Source organism: Diabrotica virgifera, chromosome 10 (genome assembly GCF_917563875.1).
Source record: "Diabrotica virgifera virgifera chromosome 10, PGI_DIABVI_V3a".
Classification (NCBI taxonomy): domain Eukaryota; kingdom Metazoa; phylum Arthropoda; class Insecta; order Coleoptera; family Chrysomelidae; genus Diabrotica; species Diabrotica virgifera.
In genome coordinates, this window is record NC_065452.1 from 117,894,125 (window position 1) to 117,911,630 (window position 17,506).

The following is a 17,506-nucleotide window of genomic DNA, read 5'->3' on the forward strand; positions in this document are numbered from 1 at the left end:
ATGCTGTTGGTACGAGAGAGGCTTTGTTTTCAATACAAGTCTTATTCCAGAGATGCAGAGACGTCAACTGCAACGTATACGCATGTTTGGTTAATTACGAGAAAGCACGCCACGCCAAGATGATGCAGCTACTAAAAGAAGTAGGAATTAACAACTAAGATCTGAAAATAATTAGAAACCTTTACTGGAATCAGACTGGAAACCTCAGACTTGAAGATAAACACACCAAATATGTGAAAATCATGCGTGGAGTGAGGCAAGGCTGCATTTTGTCCCCTTTAATTTTCAATCTCTACTCTAGGGGAATATTTATCGAAGCTTTGCACGAAACTGAAAAAGGTATTCTATTAAACGGGTACCGGCTAAATAACAGCAGGTATGCAGATGACACCATAGTAGGAGACCTTACAAGTCCTCATGAACAATATCAAGTATTACAGTCAACAATATGGAATCTACATTAACCAAACCCCTGTAGAAATAGTGACTCATTACCTCGGCACCATAATAGATGAAGTATGGACGATGGACCAACAACCAAGAGATAAGAGTGCACATCGGAAAAGCTAGATCCACCTTCAACCGTATGGGGGCCTGTTTCAAGAACTTTTCTCTTGGTATAAAAGTAAGAATGCTGCGATGCTAGGTCTTCTCTGTCCATTTTTATGGTGTTGAATCGTGGATCTTGAACGAAGATATGTGCCGAAAATTGGAAACATTTGTGATGTGGCTATATCGGTGAATTCTTAAAATCCCGTGGACTGATCGGGTCACAAATAAGGAGGTCTTTAGAAGAATGAGGAAGAACCGATAGCCACCATCAAATATCGAAAGTTGGAATACTTTGGACACATTATGCGAAATGAATCCATATATATTCCCTCCTACAAGCTATACTGCAGGGAAAATATTTAAAAAGCGAGGTCCAGGAAGCAGAAGAACATCCTGGTTAAAGAATCTCAGAACATGGTTCAACACAACATATTTGCAGCTTTTCCGCCTTGCTGCAAATAAAGTAAAGATTTTCATAATGATCGCCAACATCCAGGATTATAATGACAAAAGACGATATTACTACCACACAGCTAGTTTAATGATTACAATCATTAAACTAGCACAGAGTGATTTTTACGTACCATTAAGGATGTGGAAATCCAAATTGCTAAATTTATGTGGCTGATCAATAAAAACGTACTTTTCTCTTATACTGCCCAATGCAACATCATTTATAGATTTAATATTTTTCAGATTGCAATCTATATCACCTTCTACTATCAAGTTCTTGATCGTTTTTCTCCCTTAAACACAACAGTAATTCAACAAAATGACATTGCTATCTATATTTGTTTACCTGTAACATTTGTTAATGCTTTGCTATTTATGGCATCAGAAACGTTAATATCTCCCAATATTTTAGTTTCCAGAACATCGATACTAAGAGTGTCCAAGTAATTCTTTTTCCCATGTATGGTTTGACTAAAATGAATTTATATTATTTTTTATTGGTCAAGGCATTTATTCTTATTAGAGCGAGATAATTGAAAAATATAATAGATTTGTAGGTTTTGGTAGTTCTGCTTTAAGCTCTAGTGTGGCGGCTGGTTTTTCTGGTCACTAAATATGTAATTAAAACTATTAATTTTTTCCTTAGGTATACACCGTTGGAGCAGAACATATCGTATGTGCTAAAATTAACATTTACATAAATAAATAAAAAAAATAATTTACATTTAAATGTTCAGAGACCCTCCCTTTTGCCGCATGCTTGCATTGATAACGGTTCTAGAATAGCTTTCGTAATTTAGTCATGCTATTCTTAGAATTATTGCTGTTAGAGAACGTAAAAAAAATAGTTATATCTAAAATTAAGTATACAGTTAAATATTTTTAAAATTCAGCAAGAAATGTAAGCATATTTCTGCTCTTTTTTATTATTAGACTTGTAATTGGTCGGCATATTAATTGCGCAATACCACAACTAAAATACCGATAATTACACTCTAGTAAGGAACTGCTCCCCAACTCAATGGGCGCGTTCACCAGATGCAAACGTTGGCAATCAGTTTGCGCTTTATGGTTCTGAACGACTTGCTAACGTCAAACATGTTTGGAAAGCGGTCGCCATTTTTGCAAACATAAGATATTTAAGTTGAACTTTGCAAACGTGTTGAATATTGAAAAAATATGGCGGGAATTTAAATTGTATATATTGTAGAATATTTTGATAAGGGTTTTATATATAAAATAAAGGCTACTGAAGACATTCTGCTACGTTATTATCTATTAAATAAATTTTCTTTTTTCCTTTAATAAAAAAAATAAATTAAAAAACGTATTTATTGAGAAAATTTATTTTAGGTTACGTTCAAACCAAGCAAGCAAAATGTCAAATTTTAACCTAAACAACCACCCGTTCAGCTCGCTGTCAACAAGTTTAGATTCAAAGCGCAAACATTTGTGAAGGTGTTTGCATCTGGTGAACGCAGTCAATGCTTCGCACTTCGCATAGACCGAATTCAAACCGCTCGGTAAAGGCGAATTTAGACTATTCACTTTAGATGTACACTGTGGATGATTCATCTGCAATGAAAGGTATAATCATACTCTTCATCTACATTTCATACAAGATGCACATCCAAAGTAAACAGTGAACAAAGTAGAAGGTGTTCCTACTTTTGATGATATGGTTGGATGATTCTTCCACAATGAACCACTAGTGTATAAAGTGTAAACTTGTTTTTTCGGTATTTTTGTCATAAATTTATATTTTGATACCTACGTAAAATGACTTTTCAGTGGAAAGATGAACATAATATGCGTATTTCTAGAAATATATCGTAATCATGAGTGCCTGTGGAATAATAAATCTGAGGAGGAAACATCCATAAACTACGTCGTAAAAGTTTTGGGAGTTTTTAATACGCTCCCCCCTTCCGTCGTAAAGCTTCGTTTACAGTTGACCCCCCCCCTTATACCGACGTTGCAATTGCAACTCATGACCCCCCTTTTTAGAGATTTTTTTAAAATTCAATGTTATTTCTGGATTTTTTAAAGTTAGCTCTCCAAGTTTATTTACGAATGTATTCAAATCAGTATTACCATGTAGCTCATTAATAACCGCATACTTTTTTCTCTCAATTCACTGTAAAACTAATAATTAGCTTTATTGGGACAAATGACAACACTTTTATCGGAGTTACCTATGCTTTCTTAAATACATCATATAAATCTTAATATTTATTTTGTTTTGATTCCAATGCCATTTCTTTTATTAAGTATAAATAGATACAATGTACTAACTAAATCGAATATAATATTTTATTTCTATTCATTCTTGTAGAATTGTTTCACACAGAGTATTCAGTAAATAAGTATCTAAACAATTTAATATTTATTGCTTCCAGATGTTGTTCTGAAAAGAAGCGTTTGTGTAAAGACATAGAACAATGTTTTATTGTTTGTTAGTCTGTATAAAACTGCTAGCAATATTATTAAGGCTGTGAGTGATAAAAACAAAATGAAAAGTATGCGATAAAAATAATATACAATTTTTTTTTAATTCTAAATAGGATATATTTTTTATATTCGTGAACTTCAAACGACGTCGGATGTGCACTCATGGCCCCCTCCCCCCTGTCGTATACCGTCGTAATAAGCAAAATTCCCCCTCCCCCTTATCAACGACGTAGTTTATGGATGTTCCCGTACTACCATCAAATAAATATTTTTTGTGAAAATGCAAACAGGTCCCTACTAAAACAGCTACATTTATCTGGATTAAATATAGGCGACATAAAATCAAAAATAAAAACTATCCACACTCGCTATTATTGTTGAGTTAGCTAAAATTAGGAAGTCAGAAAAGAGTGAAGCAGGAAGCGCTGATGTTTATACTCCTCGTTTATTGTGGTTGAAAGAGGCAAACTCCCTGATTTTTTTCTAATTTTCGACATTCTTCTAGTAATGCTTTACTTATTAACTCCACGTCAGGACTATTCGCCATTTTGAAAAGACTGTGAAACGAATTCCGTCAGTGAAAATGTAATTTGCTGACCTTTTCAATCTACACTTTCACTTTTCATCTATCATCCGCAGTGTACATGTAAAGTGAATAAGTCTAAATTCGCCTTAACCAGTGAAGGGTTCTAACGTACCGCTCTTAAAGTGTTTCTATTATATTTCTGACTTACACTATAACTACTAGATGGTCTGATAAGTAACCTCCTTTGAAATGAAAACATGTTTTTCCTGAACATGCTTTTATTTTATTTAATATAGTCTCCTGTTAGCTCAATACAACGATTCCCACGATGATTTAAACTTTTATGCCGTGCGAATAATACGATTCTGGAAGCTCTGCAAATTAGCTGTTTGTGTCTTCAATTATCTCTTCATTCGAGCTCAACTTTTTATTTACGACCATTCTCTTCAGATTTGGGAACACATAACAATCGGAGGAGCCAAATCAGGGGATTAAGCCGGATGAGAAAGCAATTCGAACCGCAACTCGTGAATTTTTGCTATTGTCAACACTCTTGGGAATCGTTGCATTGTCTTGGAGAAACAATATTTTTTTCTTCTGCATATGGGGCCGTTTCTCACTGAGCTACTACTTCAGTTTGTCCAATAACGCACAATAATATTGGATATTGATAGTATTACCTTTTTCAAGATAGTTAATTAAAATTATGCCATTGCGATCCCAAAATACAGTGGTCATGACCTTTCCGACCCGTTGATCGACTTTTGGCCCTTTTGGAGCACTTTTAAAGACTTCATCTGTTCATCTTCATTCTGTTCTCTGGTGTGTAGCCGTGGATCCAAGTTCCATCAACAGTTACCAGTCAACACTAAAAGTCCGACGGATTGCGCTTCATAAGTCCAAACACTGCTGAGAAGTGGTCACATGATCACGTTTTTGACAGATGGTCAGCAAACGCGTCACCCATCGGCAGGATAATTTTTTCATATTCAAAACTTCGTTCAAAATATGACTTGTGCTCTCTTTACTAATTATTTTGGACTCTGCCAATTCACGGACCTTCACTTTACGATCAACTAGAACCATTTCGTGGACGTTCTTCACATTTTCCGATGTAACTGCATCTGTGGGCCGTCCAGTACATGGTTCATCCAAAGTAGATTCGTCAGGTTACAAGCAAAATACACTAAGTCAGTTTTTGTCATCTTTGACTTAATTACATATTGATATTGCAATTTGTTTAGTTTATATACTAGTAAAATCCACTAAGTATATTTTTATCCTTGACAACACAAAACAATAAAATTCTGTATTCACTAAGTCTTTATCAACAAATTTTTGTTCAGGCAAAATCCATTAGTGACTTAGTGGATTTTACTAAAGGCAATTATTTGACATAGTGGATTTTACTGGTTGAATTTGGTTTTTAAACTCCCGTTAAAAACGATTTAGTACAAGTTTCCATGAAAGATAGAGACTGGATACCGCCCATTTAGTCAGACAATAAAAGTGATAGTTCGGAAAGGGAGGTGAGTCTAAAAAAGGGACAAAGTTTGATAGTAGATGAAAACATTGCAGGTCAAAAAAGAGAAAACCAATAACAGAAGAGAAACGAGTAAGGTGGAAACAAGCGAAACCAGCGCTTTGGAAAAGAAACATAGAAAGAAAAAATAATATTCAAGGTTTACCTTATAAAAGCAGAACAGGAAGGACTCAGGCACCAAAGCTACCTAAACCTGTTGATTGCTCTCGTTGCAGGTAGATATAAATGCAGTAACAATTTTTCCCCAGAGGATCCCTTTCCCTCAGACAAAGAAATTTTATATTAATAAACGTTTTGTCTAAAGAAGTAAAAACATATAGACTAGAAAGGTCAATGACAGCAAGCAAAGAAATAATGCAGAAAACTACTTTTTAAGTAACAATAATAAGATTTAAGTATGCCAAAAGTTTTTCTGTGCAACACTCTGTATTTCAAATTTACCAATCATCAATGTATTTCAACATAAAAGCCAGAGTGGCGAATATGGAGGTGAAGACAATCGAGGTAAACATATTCCGTGCAACAAAACATCTGAAGAAATTAGATTAAGAGTGAAATTATATTGAGAGTTTTCCAGTGATGGAAAGTCACTATACAAGGAAGTCAACAAAAACTCTCTCCCTGAATAAAAATCTGAATTAAAAAAGATGCATTGTCTCTTTTTAGAAGATTGCCAAAGAAATAATATGCCAAAAGTAAGTCTCATTACTTACAGACAAATCTTCTGTAAGGAATATAATTTTCATTTTCCAAACCAAAGAAAGATCAATGTATGACTTGCAGCGAATATGAAAAGGCCGCTCCAGAGGACAGGACAAAGCTGGAACAAAAGTATCAGATGCATTTAGAAAGAAAAGATGCAGCAATGAAACAAAAAGAAGCCGACAAACAGAGAGCAACTGATGACAATGGTTTTATATCCATTTCCTCTGACATGCAAAGTGTGTTACAAATTCCAACATCTGAAATTAGTTTGCTTTATTATTTACGGAAACTAAACTTATACAATTTTACAATAATTTATGAAGCTGCCCCACCCAATGACGCATTTTGTTATTCATGAACAGACGTAAATGGAAAAAGGGGTAGCTGTGAAATTGGCACCTGTTTGTCACTTTATATATAATCATTAACAGAGAATAGAAAAAATATGATGCATTTAACTATCTTCTCTGATACGTGTGGTGGCCAAAATAGAAACATACAAATAGTCGCTGTGTTGCTTCATACTATTCAATGCCATTCAACCCTTGATGTCATTGAACAGAAGTTTATGGAGAGTGTGCATTCCTACATGGAAGTAGATTCCATGCATAGTGCCATCGAAACCGCCAAGCACAAAATATATATTTTTAGTGTACATAAATACGAGAATATCTCTAGATATTCTTTATACATCTTTGGAGATATATAGTATGTCCCTGTAAGTTGTATCCATATGGAAAACTTTTTTATTGTTAATTTTACGAAAAAGTTATTCTTCATAAAAAGCTCTGCATGGTCCAAAACCCAAGATTCAGCCATCAGATATCAAATTTTATGAATGTTATACGAGGTATGTGAAAAAGTTTGAATTTCACTCAAGAGTAAAGTAGCTTTATTTTTCACAATACTGAAAATTGCTATTATGAAAAGTTGTTTCATAAACATGGAAAAAAGAACTTTTTTTTGAAAAATTAGGGATAACTAACATTATTTTCAGTTATTTCAATTCTGATAACTCTATTATTAATTTTACGAAAAAAAGTGATTCTTAATAAAAAGTTCTGGATGGTCTAAAACCTAAAATACAACCATCTTATAGCAAATTTTATACGAGGTATGTCAAAAAAGATAAAATTTAGATCAAAAGTGAAGTACCTTTGTAGTTCAGAATATTTTAATTAGAAGGATGGAATTACATACTGAAACATAGTTTTTAATTCTAAATAACTTTTCATAATAACAATTTTCGAGATTGTAAAAAATAAACGTATTTTACTCTTGAGCGAAATTTATATTTTTTGACATACTTCGTATAAAATTGATAAAATTTGACATAAGATGGTTGTATTTTAGGTTTTAGACCATGCAGAACTTTTTATTAAGAATAACTTTTTTTCGTGAAATTAATAATAAAAGAGTTATCTGAATTGAAATAACTGAAAATAATGTTAGTAATCCATAACTTTTCAAAACAAAAAAATTTTCAATTAGAAGGATGTAATTGGATACTAGAATATAGTTTTAAATTCCAAACAACTTTTCATAATAGCAATTTTCAATATTGTGAAAAATAAAGCTACTTTACTCTTTACTCTTGAGTGAAATTCAAACTTTTTGACATACCTCGTATAATATTCAAAAAATTTGATATTTGATGGCTACATCTAAGGTTTTACACCATGCAGAGCTTTTTATGAAGAATAACTTTTTTTCGTAAAATTAATAATAAAAAAGTTTTCCATATGGATACAACTTACAGGGACATATTGTATAATATCTTTGAAGAAACTGGCTTAGATTAGCGTTTCCCAACCGGTGGGTCGCGACCCACTAGTGGGTCGCGGAAGGATATCAGGTGGGTCGTGGCATGGCTTGTACAGTAGCTGAATAACGTACATTATGTATTATCATGGGTGAGGGATGGGTCGCGAATATGAAAAAACATCAGAAGGTGGGTCGCCAGACATAAAAGGTTGGGAACCACTGGCTTAGATGATGAATATGATGATAATAAATAAAAACAAAGACTTTGAAGGAAATACTGTTAATTGGTTAAACGTGAAATGTTTTAGGTATTAAAAAATTTGCCAAAGTTATTCAATATAAATATAATTTTGCAGATATAACTTTGCAGATGAGTATAAAAGTATAACATGTTAATTTTAAACGAACCCTTAGCAAGAGAAACGTTAAAGAGGACGTTTCAAAAATTTTAACCATTCCTAAATTCTGTACCTCGGAGGTAAACTACACTATGTAATTTCAAACTATTTTGTTTAGCGTATGTTTGCAACAAAGTTTAGAGCACTTAGGATGTTAATAAAAATCTGATGTATCCCATAACTGGTTGACAGACAATATGACAATATTTTAGAGATAATAAATAACCAATTTGTATAATCCAACTAATAAAATAAGTGGATTAAAAATACTTTTTCAAAAAAACGCCATGTCGACATAGTGTAGTTTACCTCCGAGGCCCAGAATTGTACACTAAGCAGTTGTCAATTTCTGAAGCGAAAAAAGGGATATGGTGAAACTTTGTAAATAAAAAATATTGTACCACCTGCTCTTCACTGTTGGTAGGAGAGTCTACCAACTTCAACGTTAGTAAGGGACAATACAGCCGGACCATCATCTGTTAGTGACTCAGAGGATGAAGAGATAGTCTAAATTAAAATATCAACATTTCAAATAATTTTTCTGTCATATTTTACTCAATAAAAAATCGTTTTTAAAATTATTTTCACTAATTGTCTATGAGGTTATTTACAGTCGGAAAAATGAAAGAATACCCATGAACGATCACATCAATCACATATTATTCAGATTATTACTAATCTATCTCTCTCTTTTGTTATTTATGGAAAAAAAAACAGCAAATGCAAAATATATTTGATTGATGTGATCGTTCATGGGTATTCTTTCATTTTTCCGACTGTAAGTACTTTCTACAAGACCAAAATTTAAAGTATGAATAAGTCAACAATGCGATTATAAAAGCACAAGCAAAATACATTAATTTTTCAGTTTGAGGTAAAACACAAGTCATTGCGAGGGTAACAAAAACTAGTTTGTTATAGTTTTTCTTTTATTAAGTTTAATATTTTTTTAATAAAAGATTGTTTTTAAAACTTGTGTGAAGATATACAGAGCGGAGATTTTCTTAAAAAAACTAACGCGGATCTTTAAATGATGAATAAGATAATGAGTCAAATTTAAAACTGCAATAACTCAAAAGCCACTTTTTTGACAGTGCGTTTTGCTTGTAACCCGACGATATACGGCCATTACGAAATTCACGGAACCAAAATTTGACAGTGTAGTCTGAAGGAGCATTAGTTCTAAAATATTTATCCAGCTTTTCTTTTGTTTCCTTTTATTTCTCAAATAATACCGTTCTCAAAAAATAAGGAAAGATCGAAAATCGTTTTTCTCCACATGCGTCATTTTTTCAAACACGTCAACTTTATGCAGCTATTAAAAATAAATACTAATGGCCGAATCGCGCTAAAATTTGACATGTATGCCTAAAAATTTCTAGAAGTATTGTTTTTGTGAGATCGCAGTTCCCCAGTCGGCAAAGGTTACTTATCCACCAGATATATAATTACCTTCCACTTCTTTTGACAGCTTCTCTGGATATTTTCTCTAAATCAGGAATATGTGAGCCAGCTTCACCAAGTACAACATTGCCAAGAACAGTAACATTAGAAAAGGAAAAATCACTTTCTATCTTTTCGGTATTATCGTTTAGTAAAAACTGTGTAGTTTTGACACCGTTAAATAAGTCCGTAATTAAATGTGGTGTATTTAACGATTTAAAATGTGGTTTTACTGGGATTTCCTAAAATAGTAGACGATGATTAACGAAAAGCATTGTTATACAAATTGAAAATCAATATTTATAATAAAACATTTTCTGCTTATTCAATGTTTCAGGATTTATTTATTTAGAGTATAGACTTTTAAAATACGATAAAATAAATATACATAGCTACCCACATAACAATGATGTTCGCACCATGTTCAAAGTATATAGCACCAAAATTCGTCGAATTGCATTATTTTTAGTATATGCGTAGTGCAAACATGTCATGTATATACCATAAAAAACATTCTAAATCTCATGTTCTTTGCATATACTTCAAAGAATATTCTCGTACCGAATATACTTATACTGAGCACATTCGTGTACGTAGTTTCTCGAAATATTCATAAACGTTTATTCTTAGAATATACCTTTACAGAATATTCCTTAAAAGTATATGCGTAACACATACTTATAAGTACTTTTAAGTATCTGGCTAAATATCTAAGTGCTAAAGCCACAAAATAAAAAAGGACTTAAAAATATCTTAAAAAGAATATATGTATGTATAGGAGGACTAATGTTAGCTTATAGATTTTATCAACTTCGTTAAGAATAATTAATAAAATTTATGTAGGTATGTAGCTTAGCTACTATTGGACTACCGAATTCATTATTTAAAATTGTTTTAATTGTATGGCAAAAAACTTTAAAACTAATTGTATTAACGAAAAAGGAGAAGTTCTTGTTTTGTTTTCATAATTGAAATGAATTTACTATTTTTATTTAAGTTTACCAAGAGTATTTTTACGTAGAATTTTATTTTTACATGGAATTTACATTCAGATAGGTAAGCTTACGGGAAACGGCCATTCTCATTCTGATCTGGCCAATGCATACCTGCATATGGGTAGGGGATAGGTAGGGAACAAAGGCAAAATATGAAAACACAGTAGACTCCCTCTATAATGAGAACTGAAATGGTGGACTAATTACCTCGTTTTTAGCGGATTTCGTTATATCAGACAACAATAATATTGTGAATACATATGAATATATATTATAGTTTTCTAAAACATTAACTTCCTATAGTGAAGCCATTCGGAGCAATATAAGATGCTAAATATTGTTTCCTAAACAATATTTACTATCCTAAACAGGCTTCGCCATCATAAATTGTAAATTTTCTTACAATATGCAATATCGGTGGATAGATAAACACAACAGGAATAAGTTTATTATAAGTGATGGATTTGACTACAGCACTATCCTTGATAACCACACAAATGTTGCGGACTTCGGTATACAGGCGGTTGGAATATTTATTTATGGCCATTACAGCGCTAAAAACAGGTAAAGATACATATTCTACGATTTCATTTTTTTTTTTTCAAAATCATTTTCATCATTTCAAAATTTATATATTTTATACTTACTTTTTAAGTAATATTGTAGAATGTACTAACTACATTCCCATATGCAATATGTAAATATAATACTTAGTAGAAAGTAGAACCAAGGATCGATGAGATTGGGTAATGCTGACAACATACTTCTGAGCAATATAGCACTTCCTTGGAATATTCTTTAAAAGTATATTCTTCCCATGTACTAAAAATATGTGCAGTAGTATATTCTAAGTATATGAATAGAAGGTTTATAGCGCCTCCTTAGAATATTCTAAAAAGTATATCCTTGGTGTATACTGAAAAGAAGTGCGGCAGTACATTCTAGGTATATAAATAGAACGTTTAAGTACTGTAATGTAGTGCAGCACTGTACTTTAATGTGTAGCATGTTCTCTGCACATTCCCAATGGTAATTACGCAAATTCTCAGCATACGCTTTTTCTGAAAAGTATGTTCTATGAATATACTAAGAACGTGAAATTGTTATGTGGGTATATATTATGCAAATACTAAAATAAAATGAATTTACTTAAAGAGTAAAATCTGGAATGGCATGGGAATCCCTGTTAATGACGGGACAACACTATACACTTTATGTTTCGCTGATGACCAAATTCTGATTGCTCAAGATCATGACGACTTGAGTTACATGACGCGAAATCTGATAGAAGAATATAACAAATCGGGTCTCGAAGTCAACATTAAGAAAACTGAAGCCATGTGTATTGGAGGCACAAAGCAGTAAATTACATTAGACGATGGGGTAGAAATTAAACAGTCTGATGGATATAAGTACCTGGGCATGAAGATATCTCAAGATGGAACACTCGATGCTGCTACAACAGACAGAAACATACAGGGTAGAAAAGCCATATCCATGATGAATGGCATTCTGTGGGATCAAACAATATCTAAAGCGAACAAACAGCTCATATACAATACCATACTTAAAAATGTAATCACATATGACAGTGAAGTTTGGCAATTGAAACAAAGAACAGAGAATATGTTACTAGTAACATAAATGGACTTCTGGAGAAGAGCAGCAGACAAATCAAGAAGAGATTGGATACCAAATGAGAAAATATGAGAAATGATGGAAGTCACACATACAATAATAATTGATGACATAAAAACGAGACAACTAATATGGTACGACCATGTACAGAGAATTTTAAATGACAGGATCCCTAAACAGACTTTGGCGTGGACACTACAAGGGAGAAGAAAAAGAGGAAGTCCGAGAAGAAGATGGAGGGGGGGAATTGAAGAAGAACTAGAGGAAAGAGAAATACCTCGAGGTCTATGGTTAAACAGAGAAAAATAGCGGTTAGGAGTTGGAAGGCGTCAGAGAACGCTGTAAACCGATAGTAGTAGTAGTAAGATCTTAGAGTTGTCATCCGTCGTTCGTAATGTAAGGACAGATCCATCTGTTCAGCAACCCACGTCGTGTGGTGGTATGTTGGGAGTCATGTGATGACTAAGGGCTATATCTATGACAATTTCATCCATGATCGTTTGGAAAATTAATAATGTAAATTTAACATATTTTCATAACATTTAAAGGGTTTATACCCAAGTCCAAGTATTTTTGGTGGCTCAGCATGTGATTAACCTGTACTAGCATTGATGAAGATAATATTTTTATATCGAAAACGTTCTCTGATTTGATGTAGCCCTTGAAGGGATTTTAATAAAATTATATACCTTTTATGAACGATTTTCAATAATTTTTCTTTAAATGTATTTTGGATGAAAACTTACTAATAATATGCTATACATGCATTCAAGTCTTACTATATTCACGTATTTAAACATACCTGTATTGTGTTTTTGGTCCAGTATGTTCTGCTAAGATGTGGATCTATTACCTCATCCGATACTACCAACTCAGTGTTCGGGAATATTTGTAGAACATTTAAAAATAAATCACCATTGATAGTAACTTTATCATTGTATATTTGCATGAAATCAGATTCATTTGTACCCAATAACCGCTCACTATCGTTTGCTACCAACGAAGCAAATGAATTTTCTGAAAGGTTTAAGTTATTTCGAACTATGACATTAGCGAAACTTACTGGATCTAAAAAAAAAACAAATCAATATACTTAATAATAATAAAAAAATATGAAAAAAAAATTTTAAGAAACGCTTTTCTTTAGTTATGAGTGACTTAAATTAAAAATATAAAAAAAACAACTAAAACGCAACAAATAAAGAAATATCAAACTCGAAGGATTATTAAAAAAAACGTTCGTTAAAAAAATGAAAAAATCTAACACATTCGTTAAAGAAAAGCGTGGGGGGCGTCTTCATCGAATAAACGGTTTGAGGATAGCACCCCACGCTTTTCTTTAACGAATGTGTTAGATTTTTTCATTCTTTATAACGACCGTTTTTTTTAATAATCCTTCGAGTTTGATATTTTTTAATTTTTTGCTTTTTATTAGATTTTTTTATAATATTTTTAATTTTAGTCACTCATAACTAAAGAAAAGCGTTTCTTAAAAAAATTTTTTCATATTTTTTACTTCTTAGTCTTACACTTTTCAAGCGTTAAAATATATCGCCATGTTAAAAAAGGATGTAAGTATATGATAGAGCATTTTTTGCATTTATATCAACTTTTGATACATACATTGTACATTTTCTGTAATTTCATCATACATTTCTTAAATAAAAATCATTATTTACACCTATTACAGTTATCGCAGTCTTTTCATCTCTTCTAATGCATTCTCGCAATGCAGTTCTTAGATGCGCAAGCCGTCTAAACGTACACATCCATACAAGGGTAAATCTCGCTCGGTATAGCAGCTCCACATAGTGGATACGTCGGTGGTCGCCGCTCGGCGCTCACCCTCTTCGATTCAACCGGTTTGCGATTTATAGTCCAGGGTAATAAGGTTTTTTCCATGACACTCAAGCAGCCAGGGTACTGAAGCGTTTTTTCGACAGGTAATACCTGTGAGAACAAATTGTAACTATTTACTGCGTAGGATCTGGCGGCCATTTTTATTTATAAACAATTTAGAGTCAAAAACGGCCTTTTTTTAAATCAATGGAAAACAGTGGACCTTATGGTTACTTTAGAACAAACATCTTAGAGAGCATGGAAAAACCTTTAAAATGACGTATTACAAAGATTGATATACTTATTTACTATTAATATAATTGAGAAAAAAGGTCTTAATTGCAGAAAAATTAATTCTGCAATAACTATTGTAAAAATTGGTGTACAGCTGTAAACATTTTTGTCAAATGAGGGTTCTTTGGTTAGACCAGGGCGCATCTGTAAAAATATTAGTACATTTGGACGTTGAGAGGTGACTCAAATTTTTTTGCAGAAATTTCTTGAAAATAAATCAAATAATAATAATTGAGTTATTCTCCCTCTCAAAAAGGTCCGGAACATTGTTTAAATAATCAAAATGTCGAAAAATGAAGGAAAAATTCGATTTTTTTCTTCGTTTTTTGATTATACCTTTAAAAGTATTCATTTCTGAGAAAAGTTGTACTAACATAAAAGTTGCGTAATTAAATTTCCTACAATATAGAATTAGTTAAGAATTTAAAAATAGGCACCTTTGTTGCAAAATAGCAATAATTGTAAAAAAAACATACAAAAACAAGTATTCACATTTTACGTTTTTCAACCATTTATGGTAGACTTAGGACCTTCATATTTCACTCAGAAAAACTCTATGATACAGTAAAACAATACTGTAAATTTTATTAAGATCAGTTCAATATATTTTGCAAAATAAATTTTGCAATCCAGCTTTCGCAAAAAATATTCATTTTTTCAAAATGTTACAGGACTAAAAATAAAGCAGATAGCACGTTGAATTTTTTTGCGTATAGAAGTTTACTGTACCTTTCATTTGCAATTTTGCAAAATTAAAATCAATTAACTACCACGGCGTCAGGATTTTTTTTAAATAAATATTAATTATTGGTGCTACGCGCAGGACAGCGGATAGTTTGCTCTTATTGGTCATTCCAATGACCTTTGATAATGATTGATACATTTTAATTTTTATTACATTTCGATATAAATAAATAAATTTGTTTATTGCAAAATAAAAACACATACTCTATCCTTTGAAATAACACTTTTATTAGCAAAAACTTTATTGTTCATATATTTTAACTTAGAGAATAAAAGTTTATATTTTTTAAACATATGCAATTGTTTAAACAATATTTCACAAACAATAATAAAATTAGTTTGATTTTTGTGGAATTAAAATATTAAAATACAACAAAATATAGAGTAAGAAAATAATATATTAAATAAAGATTGGAAGAAATTTTGGTGGAAATCAACTTGTGTGAATCGAACACCGCTGTCCTGCGCGTAGCACCAAAAATTAATGTTTATTTAAAAAATTTCCTGACGCCGTGGTAATTAATCGATCTATATTTTGCAAATTGCAAATGAAAGACACAGTTTATTCCTATAAGTAAAAAAAATTTCAACTGGCTATCTGCTTTATTTTCAGTCCTGTAACATTTTGAAAAAATGAATTTTTTTGCGAAAGCTGGATTGCAAAATTTATTTTGCAAAATCTTTTGAACCGATCTTAATGAAATTTACAGTATTGTTTTACTATATCATAAAGTTTTTCTGGGCGAAATATGAAGGTCCTAAGTATAGCATAAATGGTTGAAAAACGTAAAATGCGAATACTTGTTTTTGTATGGTTTTTTCGCAATTATTGCTATTTTGCCACAAGGATGACTATTTTTTAAATTTTTTACCAATTCTATATTGTAGGAAATTTAATTATCCAACTTTTATATCAGTAAAACTTTTCTCGGAAATGAACACTTTTAAAGTTATAATCAAAAAACGAAGAAAAAAATCTAATTTTTCCTTCATTTTTTGACATTTTGATTATTTAAACAATGTTCCGGACCTTTTTGAGAGGGAGGATAGCTCAAATATTATTATTTGATTTATTTTCAAGCAATATCTGCAAAAAAATTTGAGTCACCTCTCAACGTCCATCTCAAAACAGATGCGCCCTGGACTAGGTGCGGAATATGGGACAAAAATTTCGAAGCGAATCATTCAATTGTTTATATTTTATTCAAATTTTTTATCCCAGAGAGCTTTTTTTGCAATAACGTAAGTCAGAAAAACATAATGTTAGAACCATTATGCAGGTGTCAAATGAAAGAGCATAGCTAAGCTTCCAAACTTGTTTAAAAAAGGTAATAAAAAATGCACTTATTAGTAATAAATAATTATGCAAAAGTCTCGTCTATTTTTCCTTATAAACAATTTGAATAACTTTCTTGTTATGGCCGGTACAAAATTTTTTTACACGTTCTAAAAGATGGCATTTTTACACGAACTTTTAAAAAATAAGTTAGCCTAGGTCAATTAGGGCCAAAGTTAGCAACATTTTTTTTAATGTATAGCTAATTTGTTTATAATAAATAAGGATCGACACGAAGTGTTAAAAAAAATTGGATTTTATTTTCTCTTCAATGGAGTCGTCAACAAAGCTTCAAAAATTAAGTACAAACGCGACCCGCTTGCAACCGACTAAGTAGAAGCATAAAATCCGTGCGACCTAAAATTGAAATATTAACTTCAAAATCCTACAGCTTTTTGTATCTTGGGAACCAACCAATGGATTTTAATGTTTTTTTTAATTTGTATGTACTTTTAGCGTACTTTACAAATATGGAGTCAGTTGATTCATAAATTATGTAATAAACAATTTAATTTGTTTAAAAAAAATGATTTTTTATCGTGTGTTAGGTGCACAACTATAATGTTACGTATGTAATAATGGATGAAAAATTGTAATAAATATATATACAGAGTGAGTCTGTAATTGGGAATAAATTCAATAGTTCAAATACTGATTGTTTTTCTGAAAAATACTCAGACCTGTCAATTATTATTTTAAATCTAAATTTTTTACATATAATAATAATGTATACAGGGTGTCCCAATTTAGAGATATGACGTCATCGTTGATTTTCTTAAATAGCAACACTTTTATTTTGATAGCTACTTAGATAGGGCGTGTAAA

The 17,506-nt window shown here is 31.7% G+C and overlaps 1 protein-coding gene across 1 annotated transcript in view; it reads right to left on the reverse strand.

The window, feature by feature from the left end:
• LOC114333090 (uncharacterized) overlaps nucleotides 1-17,506 on the reverse strand; it is a 250,686-nt gene that overhangs the window by 115,848 nt on the left and 117,332 nt on the right. Inside the window, exons 15-18 of the mRNA XM_050663634.1 lie at nucleotides 13,271-13,536; nucleotides 9,845-10,077; nucleotides 1,352-1,476; nucleotides 1,137-1,298 (exon numbers count right to left, since the gene is read on the reverse strand). Of these exons, the coding sequence (XP_050519591.1) occupies nucleotides 1,137-1,298; nucleotides 1,352-1,476; nucleotides 9,845-10,077; nucleotides 13,271-13,536 (786 nt within the window). The remainder of the gene's footprint in view (nucleotides 1-1,136; nucleotides 1,299-1,351; nucleotides 1,477-9,844; nucleotides 10,078-13,270; nucleotides 13,537-17,506) is intronic.